General features: G+C 41.5%; 1 protein-coding gene across 5 annotated transcripts in view; it reads right to left on the reverse strand.

The window, feature by feature from the left end:
• Positions 1–937: 937 nt before the first annotated feature.
• Positions 938–12,774, reverse strand: part of Srek1 (splicing regulatory glutamic acid and lysine rich protein 1) — a 35,567-nt gene continuing 23,730 nt past the window's right edge. For 3 of the 5 annotated variants that reach the window (XM_039102993.2, XM_063282421.1, XM_039102994.2), the window contains 3 exons: positions 9,271–9,366; positions 5,995–6,139; positions 2,956–5,063 (listed from right to left, as the gene is read on the reverse strand). In XM_039102993.2, the coding sequence (XP_038958921.1) occupies positions 4,911–5,063; positions 5,995–6,139; positions 9,271–9,366 (394 nt within the window). In that variant the 3' untranslated portion in view covers positions 2,956–4,910. Of the gene's footprint in view, positions 5,064–5,994; positions 6,140–9,270; positions 9,367–12,774 lie in introns of all 5 variants that reach the window. The other 2 variants (NM_001412515.1, NM_020092.2) reach the window with 1 other exon arrangement.

Raw genomic sequence — 12,774 nt, forward strand, 5'->3', positions numbered from 1 at the left:
TCAGTGAGTTCTTTGTATCAAGTAGCTGCAGGCTGGAGCTCTGGAAAGGAAGGTAGGGTATGGCTGCCTGCCTGCCTATGTAACTGACCCCGCTCACCACCTCCAGTGGACATACTGTTATTGTTAAACACGGACCTACTGTCAGAAGTATCTGCTCCAACCTGGAATCCCTGTATGGAGGCATGTGAAAGGGCTGCATACTGCAGCCTCTCTAGGCTATCAGCCAGCTTCCTAGGCAGCCTCTCCAGCCCAGCATATGTAGCACAACTCTTTGGAAAATCAAATCGGCTAGCTTTATCTGAGAGGGAAGCTAAGACAGGGGCCTCAATCATGACAGATGGGATAGACAAGTCACAAGGTCAAACGAAATCCTAAGTCAACTGCTTGCCTGCACACCACAGTACACAAGATTAGAGAATGACTTTTGCCAGTCAGTTCTCTCCTACCACATAGGTCCTGGTGACCAAACCCAGGTCACTGGGCTCCTTGGCACATGCCTTTACCTCTGAACTATCTCACCAGCCTTAGTTAATTTGTTTTTAAGGACCTTGTTTGGCTAACTGCTTCATCAGACTTCAGTGGCCTCCCTAAAGAGACAACACACTGACCTTACAGAGAACTGTACTTCTCAAAAATAAATCAGAGAAAGCATTTCGCTTGATGTTCAGACATGGTGGCAATTATCTATCAGTCACTACACAGAAGTCTCCGGGAGGCTGATGTCATGAACAAAGTGGACTCACAGCAGCTGCCACTTAGAGCGTCACCAAAAGGCTTGGGATGGAAAGCCTCTAACACCCATGATAGAATTGCCCAACACACAAAAGTCTGTCTGGGTGGCCACTTCTGAAGCCTGGAGGAGAAAACCACATTTCAGTTATGGAAACAAACTAGAATATGCAAATATGTCTCAGAGGGTGAAATTACTACTCGACAGTGGAAGGATTTCAAGAGTTTCACTTTATTAAAAATATAGCAACATAATAGCGGTTCCTCTTCACGAACACCACGTAAGAGTTACTCAGACTCACACCAGGCAGTGTCGTTACGCTTGCATTCGCGCTCCTTCTGATGATTTACAGTACCGTTCTATCAAGCTACAAAATCGACCTACACAGCCACCTAGTATACTTAATCTTGTATGGAAGTCAGTTCCCTGGGCTCTTCCCCAATAAGGTGTTGCCTACTGGGTACCATTTACTTGTAGAATTCTACAACTCTCTCGGTATGAGTTTGATGAATCTGAACTTTCATAGTCAGGAATGTCAAAAAAAAAAAAAATAATAATCATCAAGAAGAGAGACCACTACTCCATTTCGACCCTGGAATTTAAATGTCATCTCTCCCAAACTGGCAATTCTCCAAACTAAAATGTTAGCTGCCCATAAATTTAAATATCAGGCAAGATTAAAAACCTACTTTTAAAATACAGTGTTCTGAGTTGGGCTGCAATGCAGTGATAGAGCACGGTCAGGTGTGAAGTCCGGGCTCCATCCTCAGCAGCAAGGAAGAAGGAAAGAAAGATATAAACAAATCAATTCCAGAAGCTATACGCATGTTTTAGTCTGGAATGTAAACTGAACCTGATTATGGACCACAAGGCGTACGTAAGCAGCTTTAGCCTTTGAGTTATCACTCGGTCCTCAGGTGAAATCATTTAAGAGAAAGTGAAAGACAAAAGGAATTCAAAGGCTGACCTACAAACTAAGGAGGAAATGAGTTTTATTTTACAAGGTCATTCTGTTATATTTTTATTAGATTTCTGCTTCCAGAAGTAGGAATAAAGCCCTTTGAAGAGCATTAAATACGGGAATTTGAAAATAACTTAAGTAAGTGCCTTTTAGCAAATAAACATGAGGAAACCTTCACTTGGGAAGCACACACAGTGAAGAGTCGTGGCTCAGTTTATAGCCCACTCAATCAAGCCCTCTTCTCCAGGGCTCAGAGACGCCCTGTGATCCAATGCATCCCCCAAACACTGATTCTAGCTGCTGACTCAACTGACTGAACTGAATTCTACTCTATCTGTGATGCACTGTAAACTGAAGATACGTTAAAGTCTGACGATGAGCCTCACAGCCCTTCAGTTTAAATAATTTCATAGGTTAAGACGGGTCTAGATAAAAGGTTGGATCTTTTCTGAATTTTAAAATGAAAGCACAAAAAGATGACAATATTAGTATCTTAATTTTTTCTTGACCAAAAAATAAATAAACCATCTTGATTATAAACTTTTCTTAAAATTTGTAATTGAGTATATCAAAATTTAAGTCTCTGACATAAAGATAAATACATATTAGACACTGAGTTCTAACCATGGAGAAGCTCACAGGCTGGATAGTGTCTTTAGTCCTAGCTAACTCGATTAAGATGGAAACAGCAACTACAGCAACAGTCACTGGGAGTTCATTAAACCCCCTTCGGTCCTTAGCTGTAAAGCCACCAGGTTTGTGCTGCTCAGTGTGCACACAGAAGCTATCCACAGTGTGACAGAGAGCATCCTCTGTCTAGAAAGAGGAGGAGACCGACCACACTCGGCTGTCAGTGGGGACAGCTCTGGTCTCACCCCGGTTCTCCTGACAGCATCTACCTCAGGTGAAAACCAGTAAAGGAATCAAAACAGACCAGGTGTGCCTGCCTCCCCACGTGCCTCACTCCTACACACCTGCCAGGCCAAAGCCACAGCGTCTGACTTCACTTTCTCTTGTATCCCTGCTCATTCCGAGTTAAAAACCGTTTTCTACATTAATGATTATCTGAGCAAAATAAATATCTGAATGAAAGGTAATCAGCAGTAGGAATTAAGTGTGAATTTCCACCACGAAAGCATCTTGCCAGCCGTCCCGAGAGGAAAGGAGAGGGCTGTTTCAGACACACTGCAGAGGCTTGCCGCACAGGCTTTGTCGGCACACTCCACATGGCAAACAAAGCCGGAGCGGAGATAACTGAAGACTCTTTCCGCTAAAATACTCAACTTTATTAGAGAAATGGTACTAAAAAATAACAAAGATTCCAACATTTGCTCTATTCTACTTACATTTCATAAATAAGACAGCGGTTGAAGTGAGACACTCCTTCACAATCTCTCCACAGGTGTCCAAGTATTTCTGTATCAGAATAAGCTGTTTACCAGCCAACCGTATGTGGCTAAGTGATTAAAATGGCCATCTATACTTTACATAGTAAAGCATTTTCCAAAAGTTTAATGTACACAGTGACAAAAAAAAAGCAAACACACACACACACACACGCTAATTCTGAACACCCGAAGATGATTAAGCAGCTTCATAATCGAACCAGGCTTTATGATTTGCAGAAAGGGCCTTTCTAGTCTTCAGATTACAGATTCCACACTATTAATGTGAAAAAGACTCAAGTTGAAACCAAGGAACTAAAGTGCTACTTGGCTTTTGAAAGCTGGGAAAGTAACTTCATGAGGTAAGGCAACTGAGTATTTGATTGTATTAGGTTCTGTTAAAATAATTACACTTGATTTTCAAATAACCTTTGCAAATTAAAAGCAGGATTCTGTTGTTCTGGAAATGAGCAATGATGAACAGTGCAGTAACTAGAATGTATAGTTTTGGGGAAAACATTAACACAGATGTCGTTTTACTACTTGCATACCTTCTGCAAAAAGGTGAGCCTCAGACTGACGGATGACCTCGTCTCTTACACTCAGGCACGCATATCATTAAACACAAAGTTACCTCTCCATATGCTCCTAGTCCTTCCTTTACGTACAATTTCTGCATCATTAGGAGAAAATGACTGCAAGGTAATATTAAGGCTATCATCCAATGAAATCAACTCATAGGTTTCCTCTGGCCATGTAAGAGCAGGTCTCCTGTTTAATCATCACAGTATAAAACTGGTGGTCCCCAAACTACATTGTTGTTTGAACTTCCACACATCTTGTAAACAGGGCTTCCTTTTCTTATCTGAATTAAGAAGTGCTTCTGACACACCACTTGCACACTTCAATGGATATGACTAGAATACAGCCATCTAGATTCCATATGAATTAAGAATGACTAGCACATATAAAACCCTAGAAAACAGTACAGCACACATTGCAGAAGGCACTAGAGCTTCAGCTTGTGCTCCAATCGCCCATCTCTGAAAGCTGCTTCCTTTTGATAAGGGCATCTTTGCCGCCTCCAGCTGACAAGACACGCTGCAGTATTACTCATGAGCTTGGAAATGTTAAGGAAGTTAAGAAATGTTTTTTTTATGGCAGACGATGATTCTAAACACTGAATACGTCGTTAGTATTCGACACAGTTGCTCTTCTGAAGAACAGTAGCATGCATTGTCAGTGGTTTTTATCACTTACTTAAGCAATGTTAACCTGTAAAACCGTTTTAAAGAAAAACTGATGTCCAAAACAGTGAGCAAAAGAAAACCCAATGGTGAGGATTTACCACAATCACTGTAACCCCTGTGAAGTAAATGTTAAAACGTCTTACATACTTTGCACTTTACAAGAGTGTATGTATATTTGCACAAATTTCAAGCACATCATCAAACTGTATATATTGAAAATTTTTTTTTAAAAAAAAGTAAAACAATACAAAATTGAATAACTAGCATTATTTTTAAGAGCCTCCACTGCTCATCTCCGTGGAGAACTTCCCTCTGGATCTCTGCTTTTCTGGCAAACACTGATGCACCCACCACATGACAAGCGTGGCCGCCACCATGGAAATGGAGACTTCAGAAGATGGTCAGTTTGGGTAGCATCTGGTATTTCATGATGTCCATGCTCAGTACAAGATGTCCGCAATGTCACCTCAAAGCTGGGAAAGCTTTGGCTACCATACATGGGTAACGTTCCTTCTCCGTTTACACCTTGTTTGGAACTGAAAGCTCTGGGTCGAGCCTGCCGTGGAGGAGACAAAGCGGGCGGCCTACACAGCGTCGGCCGTGCTGCACAGGCGCTCTTCGTGGGGCTGGCAATTCCCATTGTGCTGTGCTTTACTTTCCTCCTCAGTCCTGGCAGCGTCCTTCTCATCCGCATCGGTGCTCACAGTTGAATCTGCCTCTTTACTGTGTTCCTTCTCCTGCACAAACCATCAAGCACACATTTATGATTCGGGGGTTTAGCTCAGAGGCAGAGCGCTTGCCTAGCAAGCCCAAGGCCCTGGGTCCCCAGCTCCAGAAAAAAAAAAAAAGACGCAAGCACACGCATCACCCCCTCCTTTGTGTGTCAGTCCCCACAAAAGATGAGCAACTCATGGTAACGAAATCGAAATACAACAGGTAAACAGAAATCCTAGCTCTTCAAAATCAGCCTTGGAAAATAAAACAAAACAAAAAAACAAGGAAAAAAAAAAAAGCCAGGCAGCCTCCCAATGCACTACAAGAGGTAAGTGAATGTGAGGTACAAACACAAGTCACTCTCCCCCTAGAAACGCCTGGAAAAGCAGCCAAATTCTGCCCTCAGGCCATGGCAGGATCAGAGGAGGACAGAGGATGCCTAAGACGGAATTCATGCTCAATAAATACTGCCATGACGTCACTGATGTGAACAAACCCCATCAGTATCAAAGTTCCAGCATCTGATTCCCAAAGAGAATTACACATGACAAGACAGCAAAGAGTGAACTGGCATAATTCCCAAGTACTTCAAGAAAAAGCTTAATTAGGGACTTTAGTTCTCAATTCTGTATCAGGAAATTTGGCTTCAATTATTTATTACACATCAAACCCAATTTAGGTATACACTTCAAAACCCATGACAACAAAGCCTCACCAGTTTCGCTCAAACGTATGCTGAGAATATCAAATACATTTGCCCCCAGAGATTTTCTACAATTTTCTCCTTGAATATAATTTACTGGTTCTCCAGAACAAGGAATGAAGCTGCTTAAGTTTTCATTGGTTCTCCTCTCTTCAAAAGGCCATACGTAAGGACAGCAATAGTGCACGGGGAGGGGGTGGGGAACTGCACTGGTGGCTCCTCTCTCCCGCAGGCCTGACTGAGTGGCTTACCTTAACTGGTGTGTTAGTCTTCTCCACCTTCTCCTTCCCGTCTCGGTCACTAGAACTCTTTTTTGTGGAGGTGGAACGCTCTCTTTCTCTCCTGTCACTGATGTGGTCCCGTTCTTTCTCTCTCTTTTTCTCTTTCTTATTCCGGCTATATTGAAAATGAAAGCGTTATCGTTCAGAATGTGAAGACCTCCTCTCTCTACTCTGGACAGAAATCCTATGTAAAGCACACAATGTAAATAAGCGTGCTAGTGAACTTGACTGGAAGGTAACTGAGCCAGGTCCTCCAGCCTGACCCAGTCCACCCTTGGCTTCATTCAGGGTTAAGGGATTCTAGCAGCAGCCACTACATGTTCCTTTAAGATACAACTTGGTACTGTCAGTCACTCCCTTTAAATGCTCAAGACAGACTTACGTACTGAGAGAAGGACGAGATAAAACCAACTGCAGTCAGCCTAAATCATGTTGGCTCCTTATACACAGATTTGCCCAACCACATAGCAAAAAGTATGAAGGAAAATGCTGCACCTAAACAGACATTTTGTTTTCTAGTAATGGAAACTCTTCCACTGAATCCCTAACCCCTACAGAGTTTTTCTTTTCATAATTCTTTGAATATACCATGTACTATTGTATGTTTCCATAAGCACCTACTCAACTTAGTGTACGAACATTTGAGAGGGAATAAGGAGACCAGTAAGATGGCGTAGTTGACGTCATCAACCAGAATGACCCGAGTGATCTCTGAGACTGACATGACTTTTAACAGAGAATGAAAGAGAACAAAGAAAACCAAACAGAATGAGAAGCAGGAGAACAGCTACAGTAAACGCTGGAACTTTAGTAACTTATTACACCCCGTACCCACCCCAGCTACGTTAGGAACAGGAACCAACAAGTCAAAGGCAAACCTACAACACAAGAAATGCACTACTGAAAAATAAAGAAATAAACAAATAAATAAAGTCGCAAACCCCTAAGATTGTAGGAGAAATCATGCGTATCATTTGAAGATCCTAACTGCTCCTGCTCCGGCCAAGATGGCTCTAACAGGGAAATGTGAGCAGTTCCCTCTTATGAGCAGCTTTAAAAGGAGATCCAAGATTAATGGAAATAATGAGGACAACTATGAAGCAGACCCCAAAACAAATGAAAACTTGTTGCAACGAGGTACTATTTCAGGTCCCTGGGGAAAATGGTGTCTTCTAAGAAGTCTGGGGACAGCCATCTAATCACTTGGCGAGGAGACAAAACACGACACACACACCATTCTAAACAACAGAGACCAACCAGATGGGCTCAGAGACCCAAGCTATTGTCAAATGAAATTACTATAGACTAGAAGTAAGTATGGGTGACTTCTAGGTCAGAAAGTTTCTAGCCACACCTACAACTCTAAATATATAAAACAAAACAAAAAAATTGTAAATTTGTTTGCAAGAAACTTTACAACACAAAGCAAAACAAACAAGAAACCAAAAACCCTCTCAAGTGCCTTAAAACAAAGCTATATGTCTGTATATATGGCTTAAAATCAAAGGAGTGGTACAAAGGAACGTCACAGAGAGTAGACTACGAGGACCAGAGGAGCTCAGCAGTGAGCGCCTAGAAGACTGAAGTTCAGCTCCCAGTACCACATCAGGCAGGTCACAACTGTCTACAATTCCCCTGCCCTCTTCCGGCCTCTGCAGGCATTATGCTCACATGCGCAAACCCGCACACAAACATAAAATTACAAATAAAATAACATTTTAAACAAAATACAATCAATTTAACTAAAGGTAACAAAAACAAACCACCAATCCATAAACTAACTAGTCCAGCCCAGCAATGAACGCTCGGACAGAAGGCACACTCAGCAAGACGGAAGGCCGGAAAGAATGCCAGCCACAGCACACACAGACTCAATGCAATCCCTACAACACCATTAACACCGGCAGCAGATGCACGGAAAGATGTCCTAAAACCTGTACAACACCTTCTAGGCTCTCCACAGAGCCAAGACGATGTTTAAAAGAACAGAGTGGAGGCTGGAGATGGGCAGCTGTTAAGAGCACTCAATGCACTTCCAGAAGATTCTGGTTTGCCTCCCAGTGCCACACAGCAGCTCAAAAGCCTCCAGTTGCAGGGAATCTGACACCTTCTCCTCACCTCCACAGGCTCCTGTATACACACTGTGAACATACATACATTCAGGTGCACACACAATAAATAAATATATAAATATTCTTAAAAGTAAAAGAAAAAAACTTGGTTAAGTGACTCACAATTTCTGATTTCAAAATGACTACAAAACAACAACTGAAAACATGGTATTGTCTCAGGACAAACATGTAGGCCTGTGGAACAGCCTAGAATAAACTCTTGCATACCAGGTCAAATGACTTTCAAGGTAGGTATCAAGATCATCATTCAGTGATAAAATGGCTATTTTCAACAATGGTGCTGAGAAAACTTAAAAATCCAAATGCCAATTAATGAAGTTGGAATCCTACCTCTAAGCTTATACAAAAATGACCTCAAAATACATGAAAGGGTTGACTAAATGGCTCAGAGTAACAGCATGTACCATGTGACCTGAACCAGAAGTTCGATTTCTGGAACCCACATGAAAGTAGGAGAGAACGAATTTCAAAAAGACAGCCATTAACCTCCACACACATGCTGGAGAGCGTACACGCCCCTCCATGCCCATCCACACACATACACACAATAATAATAAATTTAAAGAACAAAAATAGATGAACAGACATAATAGTTTATCACCACAGGGGTAGTCTGGTCTCCTGGTGTAAACACCGATGAGACCTGGGCAGTCACTGACCACACAGATACCTAATTTTATAAAAAGGAGCAGACAAAAGCTGGCATAAACAGTGCATGGGAAGAAGGCAGAGGGAGACAGCACTGTCACAAAACCAAAGTCCCAGCGGCATAAAAGGGAATGGATTCCCTCAGCACTGCAGACACACTTCTTCACTTCTTAGAGTCAAGAATGGCAAAAGGCAGGACCCCCACCTGTTTCATTCTACTTTTTAATCCAAGGAAACAATTATACACTTCCATTTGTAACTACACAAAGGGGGAGGAGGGAGCGGGGCGGGTGCCATGCTCAGTTCCTATATGGACGCGGAGTGGATGAGCACACAGGTGGAAGCTGATGGTTTAAAAATTAATGTGTATTCTGAAGAATACCCATATATCTGCCTTTAAAAATAGGTTGAAGAATAAACTCTTACTTCCCGCTCCCTCTTTACATTTACTAGGTGCTCCACTTACCCCCTGGGAGACGGAGACCTAGAAGACTTTCTTTTTATGGTCTTTGATGTTCTTGGCGATCTAGAAGAACTCCTGCTTCTCCTCCTCCGCCTTTCCCTAAAAGACAAACAAATCACTTTCTAAAACCAGCAACTGAAATTAAGGGCAATCCAAACTGTAAAGTTTGATTGTCTGGAGACTGTAGGCTTGTACTACCAGCCTAGCTTATTTTTATTTTTATTTTTATTGGGAGAGGGTTAAAGGGGTCCTGGAGATCAAATCCAGGCCCTGCCACAGGACAGACAGTGCTTTGCCCCTGAGCCACTCCCTTACTCCCTTAAGGGCCCATTAAACTCTTTTTAAAAGCATGTTTTATTACCTGATTTAGTGTAGATCAAATTATGAACCATACATTTATCGCTGACAAACCATCATCTAAAGTTTCAGGAGAAAACAGAGGACAACCTCCTTTTCATTTGACATACTTTAAATTCTTAATTCTTCAAGTTAGTATACAAAATGATGGGTTTCACTAGAACAACTTTTCAAATGGAGAAAATATCAAGGCTGGCTCAGACTCAAGTATCTTCTACCTTAGAAATAAAATTTTCCCACCATTGTACTTCTGGTGCCTCTTGCATCACTGCAAAGATTTTCTAACAAAGTAATAAAGTCTGGCAAAATTGTAGGATAAGTAAGTTATCTTGCTAAGGCTTAGATGTGTCAGAATAATGAAAAGCATTTAAGTAACTTATTAAGAAACTTCTTTCCCCTCTAGCTTGCTCTCATTACTGTTGTTCCAGTCATTTAAAATTAATGCACAAATGTATACAAGTAGTTAAAATCTGAAACTTAGCTAAAGAAATAATTAGTAAAAAGAAAAAATTGACATTAATGGATGATACATATTCTAAACTACATGATATTTAAGAGTGACTTAGAATCAATGAATTCATCACATCCACAACTCAAGGGATAAGGTATGAAGTCCTATTTCTCAAATGATAAGTATAGCCAGTCTTACACAAGAAGCTCTGATAATGGCTAGGAGCGATTGCTCAGTGGATAAAGGACTTGCTGCCACATACCCATGGAAATGGCCGGGCAGTGGCACACGCCTGTAGTCCTGCACCACCAGGAGGCAGGAACAAGAGAACCTGGGAGACTTGCTAGCCAGCCTGTGCAGTCAATGAGTCTCAGGTTCAGTGAGACCTTGTCTCATAACACTCGGGTGGAGAATGACAGGAAGACAGAGGCTGACCTCTAGTTGCAGTCCATGCAAACACACATGTACACACTGCACATACAAGAGGGGCAGCAGCTCCCAGGACCACTGACCACACAACCCAAATATTAATCTGCTGAAATTCAAGTTCTCCTTACTATTGTTTTTTGTTTTACTTCATAAAACAAAGAAAACCCAAAGCCACTAACTCCAGCCTTCCTGGCTTGTGTTGGGGCTAGAGGCTAACACCAGTAACGAACATGGCAGGAACAGGGCCTAGCACCCAGCAGGTGCTCAATGGATAAGGACTCTATTTCCTTGTGGGGAGCAGAAACAGGCTATTGGAGAAATCAAACTCTACTCATGCATGGTACAAAAGCGCTGAGAAACGCTCTCTGCCTTTCCTTCCCTTTCCTAACAGTAATTTTTAAGCATTCGACATTTTTTTAAGTATCAAATCTTTCTTTGAAAATTCAGATTAGGAGACAATGTTGAAAATAAAAGCATAAAGTAGATTTTATTTGAGCAGTTAGAATGCTTCCCACTCAACGAGCAAATCAGAACAGTAGAAAGGAGGGACCTACTATAGCGTAACAAACTGTAGCTGCTGCTCAACACTGGTGTTACTCCTGACAGAACTCTCAATCAAGGCACACACAGTCACTTACTCACTAACTCTTCCCAGCTCATCTGATTTCTAGGTCCCAGAGTTTAAGAATATTTCAGGATTGAATTTGAACCTTTTAATTCCCTCAAACATAAAAGGAGCCAGGCATTGTGGTGCACACCTTTAATCCAAGCATTTAGGAGAGTCACATGATCGTTCTAAGTTTGAGACCAGCTAGGTCTACATATTGAGAGCTACGTAAAAACCCTGTGCTCATGAGAGCATGAGCAGAGCAAGAGACGGTAAACGAGCAGGCAAGCCAGCAATTTTGAGGAAAGGGGTGGGGGAGAGAGCTTGAGAGAGAGAGAGAGAGAGAGACAGAGACAGAGACAGAGAGACAGAGACAGAGAGACAGAGACAGAGAGAGAGAGAGAGAGAGAGCGCGCAACCATGAGCGCACAATGGAAGAAAGCCAATATTTCAGTCACTGGAAAAATAAGCTTATGTTACTAATTAAAAATAATTCAAATAAGTCATTTGATGCTGTGAAGCAGAGTGTCTGGATGGCACGATAACATGACGGCACCCACAACATGACCAACAAAATCGTTTGCAATTAGGTGCGGTCACAGGTTAGGCTGACCCCAGGGCACAGGTGTTTCAGTGTTTCTGTGTTGAGCCTGTTGTGACCAGTGTCCCTGTTTCAACTTCATGGTTCTGAACAGTCTTAGCTACCACAGTCTAACAGTCTCACAACCTTGCTGGAAGGAGTAAATGAGGTGAGGGATTCAAGTCAACTTGAACTAGGTTTGGCCTGTTAAAGCAGCACTCAATGAGCACTGCAATGAGCTTTTATTATCTTTTAATAGGCCAGTGTGAAAACAAGCTGTAAAGTAAATTTTCAAACTTTTTCAAACTTTGAAGTATACTCATTTATCAACTCGTATGCAATGAAAAACCAACTTTAAAATTTATTGAAACATTTATTTTTAAATGTTTTTTAAAAGACTAGGCTTAACTCATTATCATAGTATCATCTGGAATAGGGAATAAAGGGTTTAAACAACCTTGAGAAAGATTCTGATTTTTTTTGTAGCTGTTACTATAGCAACATGCTGCCACCTGGTGGCAGTGTGTTAGTAAGTGGAAAAATAGTCCTAAGAGGAAAAGGTCTAATATTTCAACCTAACAAAGGAGAATACTACTTAAACATCATACATAAAGCATAATGCAAGTTAAAGTTAACTTAGTTGACAGACAAGAATCACACTATGACTTTGGAAATCATGTAACATGCTAGGATTTACCACACCACTCCAGAGAGATAACAAAGTCTCAGAAGTCAACTATCACACAAGAATTTTTACATAGGTGTTTTAAAAACATTTTCCCCATCATATGCCTTTCTCTAAGAAAAATAGTAAGTAATAATTAACCAGATTTAAATACTGCATTATGAAAGACAGCTAAGTGTCCAACTATTCCGTCCAGAAGTCAATGATGAAGTAACCCCTCTGCTGGAGAAAAGCTCACTTGGAAATTCAGGGTAAATGTTACTAACCACTATGCTTGCATAGAGTAGTCTCTCCTCCTCAGTTAAAAATGTGCATCAGTCACTCTTGGCTAAAGTCTAAGCAAGGTGCAGTGATAGCTCAGCCAGTAAAGTGTTTGCCATGCAAGCATGAGGCCCGAG

The sequence above is a fragment of the Rattus norvegicus genome, chromosome 2 (genome assembly GCF_036323735.1).
Source record: "Rattus norvegicus strain BN/NHsdMcwi chromosome 2, GRCr8, whole genome shotgun sequence".
Taxonomy (NCBI): Eukaryota; Metazoa; Chordata; class Mammalia; order Rodentia; family Muridae; genus Rattus; species Rattus norvegicus.